The sequence below is a fragment of the Anomaloglossus baeobatrachus genome, chromosome 4 (genome assembly GCF_048569485.1).
Source record: "Anomaloglossus baeobatrachus isolate aAnoBae1 chromosome 4, aAnoBae1.hap1, whole genome shotgun sequence".
NCBI lineage: Eukaryota > Metazoa > Chordata > Amphibia > Anura > Aromobatidae > Anomaloglossus > Anomaloglossus baeobatrachus.
In genome coordinates, this window is record NC_134356.1 from 427,094,661 (window position 1) to 427,106,661 (window position 12,001).

Genomic DNA, 12,001 nt, shown 5'->3' on the forward strand with positions numbered 1-12,001 from the left:
ATGTGACTGTTACCATCTGAGAAAAACAGATTTTTTTTCTCAGGTGACATCCTAGTTTCTTTAGTTTTTCTCATCCCTTTTTTTCCTGTGAAGCAGGTAGACTGTGAACTTTTTTATCCAGAGAAAATTGGATGGAACTCTTTTCATGGCTCCCCATTGACTTCAATGACCGAGTATCATGAGTAAAACTGATGAGCATGGGACATGCTCTGAGTCTCACGGACCAGTTTTTAAAACCGATATGTGTTTTCTTCAATTAAATTCTATGGGTGAGTGTTCTGTATCAGAAAAAAATGACCACCACTAGGACTTGTCACATACAGTGCTGGCCAAAAGTATTGGCACCCCTGCAAATTTGTCAGATAATATTCAGTTTCTCCTTGAAAATTATTGCAATCACAAATTCTTTGGTATTATTATCTTCATTTAATTTGTCTTCAATGAAAAACAAAAAAAATTGTCATAAAGCCAAATTGGATATAATTCCACACCAAACATAAAAAAGGGGGTGGACAAAAGTATTGGCACTGTTTGAAAAATCATGTGATGCTTCTCTAATTTGTGTAATTAACAGCACCTGTAACTTACCTGTGGCACCTAACAGGTGTTGGCAATAACTAAATCCCACTTGCAGCCAGGTGACATGGATTAAAGTTGACTCAACCTCTGTCCTGTGTCCTTGTGTGTACCACATTGAGCATGGAGAAAAGAAAGAAGACCAAAGAACTGTCTGAGGACTTGAGAATCCAAATTGTGAGGGAGCATGAGCAATCTCAAGGCTACAAGTCCATCTCCAAAGACCTGAAAGAACCTTGTGTCTACGGTGCGCAGTGTCATCAAGAAGTTTAAAGCCCATGGCACTGTGGCTAACCTCCCTAGATGTGGAAGGAAAAGCAAAATTGACGAGAGATTTCAATGCAAGATTGTGCGGATGATGGATAAAGAACCTCGACTAAAGGTCCAGTCACACTAAACAACTTACCAGCGATCCCAACAACGATAGGGATCGCTGGTAAGTTGCTAGGAGGTTGCTGGTGAGATGTCACACAGCGACGCTCCAGCGATCCCACCAGCAACCTGACCTGGCAGGGATCGCTGGAGCGTCGCTACACGAGTTGCTGGTGAGCTCACCAGCAACCAGTGACCAGCCCCCAGCGCCGCGTGGAAGATGCTGCGCTTGGTAACTAAGGTAAATATCGGGTAACCAACCCGATATTTACCTTGGTTACCAGCGCACACAGCTACACGTGCAGAGAGCAGGGAGCAGCGCACACCGCTTAGCGCTGGCTCCCTGCTCTCCTAGTTATAGCACACATCGGGTTAATTACCCGATGTGTACTGCAGCTACACGTGCACAGAGCAGGGAGCAGCGCACACCGCTTAGCGCTGGCTCCTTGCTCTCCTAGTTACAGCACACATCGGGTTAATTACCCGATGTGTGCTGCAGCTAAATGTACACAGAGCAGGGAGCAGCGCACAATGCTTAGCGCTGGCTCCCTGCTCTCCTAGCTACAGCACACATCGGGTTAATTAACCCGATGTGTCCTGCAGCTACGTGTGCACAGAGCAGGAGCCGGCACTGACAGTGAGAGCGGCGGAGGCTGGTAACAAAGGTAAATATCGGGTAACCAAGGACAGGGCTTCTTGGTTACCCGATGTTTACTGTGGTTACCAGCCTCCGCAGAAGCCAGCTCCTGCTGCCTGCACATTTAGTTGTTGCTGTCTCGCTGTCACACACAGCGATCTGTGCTTCACAGCGGGACAGCAACAACTAAAAAATGGCCCAGGACATTCAGCAACAACCAACGACCTCACAGCAGGGGCCAGGTTGTTGCTGGATGTCACACACAGAAACATCACTAGCAACATCGCTGCTACGTCACAAAAGTTGTTCGTTAGCAGCAATGTTGCTAGCGATGTTGCTAGCGATGTTGCTTAGTGTGACGGGGCCTTAACATCCAAACAAGTTCAAGCTGCCCTGCAGTCCGAGGGTACAACAGTGTCAACCCGTACTATCCGTCGACATCTGAATGAAAAGGGACTGTATGGTAGGATACCCAGGTAGACCCCACTTCTTACCCCGAGACATAAAAAAAGCCAGGCTGGAGTTTGCCAAAACTTACCTGAGAAAGCCTAAAACGTTTTGGAAGAATGTTCTCTGGTCAGATGAGACAAAAGTAGAGCTTTTTTGGAAAAGCCATCAACATAGAGTTTACAGGAAAAAAAAAGAGGCATTCAAAGAAAGGAACACGGTCCCTGCAGTCAAACATGGCGGAGGTTCCCTGATGTTTTGGGGTTTCTTTGCTGCCTCTGGCACTGGACTGATTGACCGTGTGCATCGCATTATGAAGTCTGAAGACTACCAACAAATTTTGCAGCATAATGTAAAGCCCAGTGTGAGAAAGCTGGGTCTTCCTCAGAGGTCATGGGTCTTCCAGCAGGACAATGACCCAAAACACACTTCAAAAAGCACTAGAAAATGGTTTGATAGAAAGCACTGGAGACTACTAAAGTGGCCAGCAATGAGTCCAGACCTGAATCCCATAGAACACCTGTGGAGAGATCTCAAAATGGCAGTTTGGAGAAGGCACCCTTCAAATCTCAGGGACCTGGAGCAGTTTGCTGAAGAAGAATGGTCTAAAATTCCAGCAGAGCATTGTAAGAAACTCATTGATGATTACCGGAAGCGGCTGTTCGCAGTTATTTTGGCTAAGGTTGTGCAACCAAGTATTAGGCTAAGGGTGCCAATGCTTTTGTCTGGCCCATTTTTGGAGTTTTGTGTGAAATGATCAATGATTTGATTTTTGTTTCATTCTCTTTTGTGTTTTTTCATTGCAAGCAAAATAAATGAAGATAATAATACCAAAGAATTTGTGATTGCAATCATTTTCAAGAAGAAACTGAGTATTATCTGACAGAATTGCAGGGGTTCCAATACTTTTGGCCAGCACTGTAGATGTGTGAATGCAGACTGTTTCACATTAGCGGTATTCTGCCGCACTGCCGGATTCGGCACAAATGCAGTACAGTTCAATACAGCTCACAGGCATCACGGCAAGCTCCGGTCACATGCTGTCACATGCTCCGGTCACATGACCGCATATGACCGGAGCTTGCCGCGATGCCTGTGAACTGTATTGACCTGTACTGTATTTGTGCCGGATCCGGCAGTGCGGCAGAACACCGCTGATGTGAAACCAGCCTAACACATAAAGTAACAAAATTAGAGACATCTACATACTATATTACTCCAAAAATTCATGTCGATTAAGTAGGCTTGTGTGCTCTAACATCTTTAAGAAAAAAATAATAATTGTATCTAAATGTATTCACAGGCATTCTAGATACACTGTCTGTGAATACCTACCTGTAATGCCCGGAGTCAATCTCCGACAGCTCAAAGTGGTCGGAGACCACTTCTCCCGGAGATTCTGTATTTTCCGTTGATGTCACATCAACAGAGCAGCTCTTCCTCTTCGGGTGCTATGTTGAAAGGGTGTGACTACTGACATCATGCTGATTGACAGCTGGCTCCCTACAATTTGGTATCGGGGAGCTGGCTGTTTATGGCATTATATCGGTAATCACAACCGATGAACAGAACAGAGCGGAAGAGAAGCAGCTGCTCTATCGATGCATTATACAAGAGAATGTAGAATTACAGACAGAAGCGGTCCATGACCACTGTGAGTAGGCAGAAATCAGCACCAGGCAGATAGGTGACAACTACAGTACCTGCCTGTAAATTCGCAGGCTGTAAGAAAAACATAAAATAGTAGAGAAGGAAAGGTTATGACAATAGGAAAATCACAGGATGAATAGACATGTTAGTGATATGCAAATGATGAAAGAACAGAAACAAAATTTTCTTAACATCAATTTTTTCCGTTACAAGTTTGAGTTTCAAGTGCAGAAATACATGCACTTAAACTTTGGCATGTATTCAAGGAGGTTATTAATAAAGTGTCTGAGGAATGATTTACCACACTGAATGCACTTGGGGATACAAATCATCAAGAGACCTTGTTGGTAGGCCCCTTTGTGATTGCCACCCAATTACATCCAAGATGTGCTCCATGGAAGACAAGTACGTAGATGTTTAATGCCATAGTGCCACGTTTCAGCCTTGCAGACTGCTCACAATAACACGAGAAACATGTAGGAAGACATTATGTTGAAAAATGACTCATGGGAGAAACTGGAGAAAATGAGTGTATCACTGGTTCCTCCATTGATTAATTCTTTACTGCAAGTGAAATTTTTGAAATTGTACATCACATACAAAGCCTAAGGCGTCTGTATTTATTCTAAACACCATAATTTGTTTGCAAGACAATGGGCACAAGACGGAAGACCAGCTACAAGCCACTGCTAGGACAACCTCTTACGATTCCATATGTTTCCCCCAGGAAAAGTAAAAAAGCCTATACCCACCTCCCATGCAGGCACCATTCTAGTGGTGTAAGTACTAGTGTGACGTTGTGATATCACACAAGCCCCATGTCCAATCACTGCCGGCTTCTGTCTCCTCACCTTGAGGCAACTTAGCTAATCAACAGGAAGTGAATTCTGCGTCTGCCACTCATTTTCTGTTGATTGGCCTTGCGTCCGAAGGTGGGGAGACAGAAGCCGATGGTGATTGGAACTGGGCTAGTGTGACGTTACAACATCATGTGAGCACCAAGAATGCGAGTACCTACACAGCTGAAACAGTGGCAGCACGAGAGGTGAGTATAGGCTTTTTTTATTTTACCTGAGGAAAATGTGAAATCAGTTATTTCCTAGTAGTGGACAACCCCCTTAAGTCATGGTGCCGGATGTCAGACCCCCACAGATATGATATTGATTATTTATACTAAGGTTTGGTCATCAATATAAAAGTATTAGTTGCCTTTAAATTATAGGAGAGTACATGTATCAGCAATACCAATAGCACAAGTCACATGCAGCCTTGTCTTGTTGTGTTGAAAAACGACTCCTGGGACAAATTGCAGAAATGTCCATACCACCGGTTCCACGACCAAATCAATGTAATACCGGGCTGTTAGTGTACCTGGAATGCAAAGTAGAGGGGTCCATCAACTGTACAATATGCCAACCCACATCATAATTCTAGGAGTAGTACTGGTGTGAAGGCATTGCCCACGTGGTCTCTAGACCAATTTCCGACTTTTATTGCATCCGAGACAAAATCAGGAGTCATTTCTGAAGAGGATAGACTTCTATTCCAGCCTCCACTGCCTTCTTGCTCTGCACCATGATGGCCCTTGTGATTGTTTGCATGAGCTTTTTGGAACACCTGTAACTGAACATCTGGATCATAGCCCATTGAGCAGATGCCTTTTGATGATTTGTGTAGACATTGTTTGATGCCTTAAGCTTAGAATCTGAAGAGAACTTGTGCACCACCCCATGAAGAGGCCTTCATAAGGGAATGCCACACCAGTCCTACTCATTGGCATTATGGTTTTGCATAATATACGGTATTCGGACCCCTCTAGTTTTCATTCCACATACACTAACAACTGATTGTCACAATGATTTAATTGTAGAACCAGTGGTTCTGCCATTCCTATAAAGTGTATTAGGAGACATTTTTTAAAATGAGAATGCCGGGCCGAATATTACTCATGTTACTGTGAGCAGCCAATGTGTCCTAAAGATGCTACTTTCGCCTGCAGCATCTCTGGACTTGTCTCCCTTCAGAAACCTGATGGGAAAACCTTACGAGGGGTGTGAACAAGTCTTACCAACATCTAATCTTATATAAAGAAGCCTTATATTCCTGGCTGGATATATTCAATAACAACTAACCTGCAGAGTAACAGGAGCATCTCGATTATATTTCTCATCATCATGAAGGGAATTTCTATGTCCTGCTGAGCGGCGCATGCGAAATGTAAACTGTGTGTCACCCAGACAACCTGCAGTAGGAATATCACAAAATACAGTACACATACAGGTTTACACTGAGCAGCATTCATTTATATCTCTTTTTGAAAAGGATGTCCTTCCATACATACCTTGAAAAAGCATCTATATCTCTGCCCACACTATTTGCATGTACAGTGGCATGCAAACGTTTGGGCACCCCTGGTCAAAACTGCTGTGTATTGTGAACAGATAAGCAAGTTGAAGATTAAATGCTCTCTAAAAGACATAATGTTTGAAGATCACACATTTCACATTTCCTTTGTATTTTAGGCAAAAAAAAATAAATATTTTAATATTTTACATTTTTAAATTAATAAAAAGCAAAATGGGCCAATACAAAAGTTTGTCACCCTGCATGTTTAGTTCCTAGTAGCACACCCTTTAGTAATTATCACAGCTTGTAAATGCTTTTTGTGGCCAGCCAACAGTTTTTCAATTTTTGTTTGAGGGATTTCATTGATTCTACCTTGGAAAAGTGTTTCAGTTCTGTGACATTTTTCGGGTCGTTTTGCATGCACTGCTCTTTTGAGGTCTAGCCACAGATTTTCAATGTTCAGATCAGAGGACTGTGAGGGCCATTGTAAAATCTTCAGCTTGCGTCTTTTGAGGTAGTCTGTTGTGGAATTTGATGTGTGTTTACGATCATTGTCCATTTGTAGAAGCCAAACCACTTTTCATCTTTGGCTTTTTTTCCATATGGTGTTATTTCATGGGTAAAGGGAAGAATTGATTCAATGAAACTTTAACAAATGTTTGATGTAAACATAACACCATCTGTAAAAAAAAAAAAAAAAGCTGAAGTTGAAAGAGGATGGCTTGTAAAAAAGGATTATGATCCTAAACACACGTCAAAATCCACAATAGGCAAAAGGAGGTAGGATGTAGGTTGTACAATGGCCCTCACAGTCCCCTGATCTGAACATCATTGAAAATCTGTGGCTAGACCTCAAAAGAGCAGTGCATGCAAGACGACCCAGGAACCGCATAGAAATGGAAGACTTTTCCAAGGAATTATGGATGAAAATCCCTCAAAACAAGAATTGAAACACTCTTGGCTGGCAACAAAAAGCATTTGCAAGCTGTGATATTTGCCAAAAGGGAGTGCTACCAGGTACTAACCATGCAGGGTTCTCAAACTTTTGCATCGGCTCATTTTACTTTTTTGTTCATTTAAAAATGTAAAACATGAAAATATATATATATATATATTTTTTTTTTTACTAAAATACAAAGGAAATGTGTCAACTTTATGCTTTTTACGGATCATTTCATCTTACCCTTGTTTATCTGTTCACAATAAAAGTAATTTTGATCAAGGCTGCCAAAACGTTTGCATGCCAATGTAGTCTGAAATTCTTAAAATACCATTGGTTTTGAATAAATGACCATTTGATTAACACATTTTGACAGGTATTTAGCATCAAACCTTAGAAAAGGCATCAGATATGATAGTTCTCACTTTGCCAAGTCCTCCTATATTCTCTGTAAGGCTGGAGTCACACTTGCGATTAACACTAGAACTACTGGACTCGTGACACCTATATAGAAATACATGGTGCAAAGTAGTCAAAATGACTACCTCAGTAGTTCTAGTGTTAACTCGCACGAGTGCAATGCGAGAAAATCTCGCATTGCACTCGGACCAATGTTAAGCAATGAGTCAGCTCAGATCTGCTATTTTTTTCTCGGTCCCAATCGGACTGAGAAAAAAAATTGCAACATGCTGCGTTTTGGTGAGTTTCTCACGCGAGTCACTCCACTGCAAGTCTATGAGTGCGTGAAAATAAACGGATGTCACACGGACGGCACACACACCATCCTAGTGACATGCGTTTTTATAAATACATTTATCGCATTTTGCAGAAAACACTGCAAATGAGTGAGGTCTGTCGATGTCGGTCAATCTCTATCTCTGTCAGTCGGTCACTCTCTCTGTCAGTCTCTCTGTCTCCCTGTCGTCGGTCTCTCTCTCTCTCTGTCGGTCAGTCTCTCCTTCTCGGTCTCTATTCTCTCTGTCGGTCTCTCCCACCCCCTCTCTCATACTCACCGATCCCCTTTCACCGGCGCGGCGCTGCACGGCTGTCACAAAGCTCCGGCAGCTTTTCATCTTTTGAAAAAGCCGGCCATTCATTATTCCATCTAGTATTCACTGCTTTCCCTGCCTAGTGGCGCCTATGATTGGTTGCAGTCAGACATGCCCCCACATTGAGTGACAGCTGTCTCACTGCAACCAATCACAGCTGCCGGTGGGCGGGTCTATATCGTGCAGTAAATTAAATAAATAAATAAATAATTAAACAAAAACGGCGTGCGGTCCCCTCCAATTTTCATACCAGCCAGGGTAAAGCCATATGGCTGGAGGCTGGTATTGTCAGGATGGGGAGCCCCACGTTATGGGGAGCCCCCCAGCCTAACAATATCAGCCAGCAGCCGCCCGGAATTGCCGCATCCATTAGATGTGACAGTCCCGGGACTGTACCCGGCTCATCCCGAATTGCCCTGGTGCGGTGGCAATCGAGGTAATAAGGAGTTAATGGCAGCAGCCCATAGCTGCCACTAAGTCCTAGGTTAATCATGGCAGGCGTCTCCCCGAGATACCTTCCATGATTAATTAATGATTAACCTGTAAGATAAAGAAAAAAAGACATACACCATATAATCCTTTATTTGAAATAAATGAAAAAAAAAAACACCCTCTTTCACCACTTTATTAAAGTCCCCAAATACCCCGCCAGGTCTGACGTAATCCACAGAGGTCCCACGACACTTTCAGCTCTGCTACATCAGAAGCTGACAGAGAGCGGTCACAGACCATGACCGCTCTCTGTGAGCTCCACGCAGCAACTGAAGTGAGTCGCGCTATCAGCGGTGACGTCACTCAGGTTACCCGCGGCCACAGATCTCAGCGGTAGGACTTCTGCTGTGGCCGCGGGTAACCTCAGTGACGGCACAGTGATAGTGCAGATCACTTAAGTCACTCAGGGGATTTGCGGTCACCGGTGGGACCTTCACCTGTGACCGAAAATCAGGCCTCGGCACACAGACAGAGCCGCGGGATGACAATGAAGTCGGGTGAAGTTCATCCGACTTCATTCTGATCCCGCGGCTCTGTCTGTGTCTGCTATCAGCGGCCATTCAGCTCTGCTACATGGCTCTGTCTGTGTCTGCTGTCAGCGGCCATGTAGCAGACCTTAATGGTAGATGACAGGTTTGGTAGTGGCTTTTCTTTTAAACACCAAAAGACTTGGCGGTTGAAAATCGGAGATTCGGGATCTTTATCTCACACTTATCATCAGTCAGAGAAGGGTTGGGGGCTCCTTTACATATTAGACTGTCAATATCAAAGAAGGATTAGCTTTCACACAGGGTTATTTTTTGTCAGGAAACATGGACATAGGAGTCCGAATGAAAGCTGTACAAGTTTTTTTATTATAATTACATTAGAAGAATTAAAAAGAAAATAAAAAATGGCTGTAACCATTAAACAGTGACTAGATCCCACCACATACAGTAGTAGTAGTATGCTATTTATGCAAACAGGGCACTTTCAGCCAATCCGATATTTCAAAAGGGATCATGTAGCTCATTCATGGACAGCATGACCGGGCTGAACTTTGCCCCCACCCTTCCTGCTAATTCTCTCACTCCTCTCCAGTCCATCCTTCGCTCTGCTGCTCAACTTTCTCCTCTATCCCCACTAATCCTCTGCTTCTCCCCTCTGCAAATCCCTTCATTGGCTCCCAATTCCCCAATGTATACAGTTCAAACTACTAATACTGACCTACAAAGTCGTCCATAATCTGTCTCATCCATATATCTCAGAACTAATCTCCTATTATATTCCAACACAATCCTTGGTCCTTGTAAGACCTCATTCTCTCCTCCACACTGATATGTTCCTCACCCAATTGCCTCCAAAACATCTCCAGACTATCCCCCATAGTTCGGAATTCTGTGCCTTAACACATCCGATTGTCCACCACATTAGGAAATATTCAAAATAAAGCATGACTTTTTTTGCCATTAAAAATGATTTTACATATATATATATATATATATATATATATATATATATATATATATATATACACATATATATATATATATATATATATATATATATATATATATATATATATATATATATATATATATATGTATATATATATATATATATATATATATACTGTATATATATAAAATAATTTTTAATGGCAAAAAAGTCATGCTTTATTTTATATTTTTTTTACATTTTATCCCCTTCTAATATTCTTTTACAATTAACAGCATCATACAGTCATCTTAGCCAACATCTTGTAGTAATGTCCCCCTTGTGTCCTGTATAATATGCACATCCTTGTGTCCTGTAGTTATGTCCCCCATACTGTAGCAATGTCCCCATCCTTGTGCCCTGTAGTAATGTCCCCCATCCTTGTCCTCTGTAGTAATGTCCCCATCTTGTCCTCTGTAGTAATGTCTCCCATCCTTATGCCCTATAGTAATGTGCCCCTTCCTTGTACCCTGAGTAATGTGCCGATCTTTGTGCCCTGTAGTAATGTGCCCATCCTTGTACCCTGTAGTAATGTCTCCCATCCTTGTGCCCTGTAGTATTCTGCCCATCCTTGTAGTATTGTCCATACTTGTGCCCTGTAGTATTGTGCTCATCCTTGTGCCCTGTAATATTCTGCCCATCCTTGTAGTATTGTGCCCATCCTTGTAGTATTGTCTATCCTTGTACTTGTCTATCCTTGCCCATCCTTGTAGTATTGTGTCCATCCTCATGTCCATCCTTGTAGTATTGTGCCTATCTTTGTAGTATTCTGCCCAGTAGTATTGTGCCCATCCTTGTAGTATTGTGCCCATCCTTGCCGCATTCTGCCCATCCTTCTAGTATTCTGCCCATCCTTCTAGTATTCTGCCCATCCTTGTAGTATTGTGCCCTCATCCTCGTCCCCTATTATGTCGCTCTTCACAATCGCCAAAAAAAAAATTCTTCTCACCTTTCCTCCGTTCCCTCAGGGCTGTGTGCTGATCAGTGTTTGCAGCGTTTTGGAGGCAGCATGTTTCAGCTGCGTCCAGAGCGCTGGGTTGTACAGTACAAGCAGAGTGGATGGAATTTCTAGAAATCTCATCCACTGTGCGTGTGCAGACCGCAGCAAACATTGACCTGTGGTGTGGCTTTCAGAGTCGTAAGTGTCCTCTGTACTGAAAATACAGCAGGAGACCGCAGCGGGCCGAACCCAGATTGTGAGCTGGAGCAGCTGCGGTCTCCAGCGGAGGAGACTTGGAGCCCCGCAGTCAGGACCCACCGCGTCCAGGACACAGCGGGTCCTGATCGTGGGCACATACCTGCTGTTTGCGGCCTGCAGACCCCGTGATGATCGCAGCTCTATGCTGGGAGGCGGCGCCGGCAGGTACAGTTGAATCATTTGCGGTGCCGCGCAGAGGAGCTCTGAGCACTATACCATTGGCTGCCGGCTGCCAATCAGATGCAAGAAGGTGACATCATACAGCGACATCACCTCCATCTCTCTCTCTCTTTCCCTCTCTCTCATATGGGTGGACACACCGTATTTTTTATGCACCACTTCTCATGTACAGAATTATGGAATTAATGGTATAATAAATCCAAATATAAATAAATAATAATGAATATGGGGTTTGGAACCATAGATGCCCTGACAAGCAGACTTTTTATAACTGAAAATTGAATGTGTCTTAACAACCATTAATATACTTTTTTATGGAAGTCATTAAGTGGCCTTATGCTGGAGCATTAGGCTACATGCGCACTCTGCAGTTTTTTCTGCACACAAACTGCAACCAAAACTGCACCTTGTCAGAGAGAGCCTGGAAATGTTAAAAAAAACCCCACTTGTAATATAGGTGCATTTTTGATGCGTTTTAGCGCGGTTTTGATGCGGTTTTGTTATTGCGTTTTTTTAAAGGAGAAGCAAGGAGAAACAAAACATAAGATAATGGATAGATACAGTAGCTAGAGTAGATGATGATTTTGTCGCGTTTTTTGTTGCAGTTTTGTCAGAACTTTCTGACATCCCAGCAAAGT

At 43.1% G+C, this 12,001-nt stretch overlaps 1 protein-coding gene across 1 annotated transcript in view; it reads right to left on the reverse strand.

Moving 5' to 3' along the window:
* DENND6B (DENN domain containing 6B) overlaps positions 1 to 12,001 on the reverse strand; it is an 81,240-nt gene that overhangs the window by 51,660 nt on the left and 17,579 nt on the right. Inside the window, exon 4 of the mRNA XM_075345412.1 lies at positions 5,815 to 5,924. Within this exon, the coding sequence (XP_075201527.1) occupies positions 5,815 to 5,924 (110 nt within the window). The remainder of the gene's footprint in view (positions 1 to 5,814; positions 5,925 to 12,001) is intronic.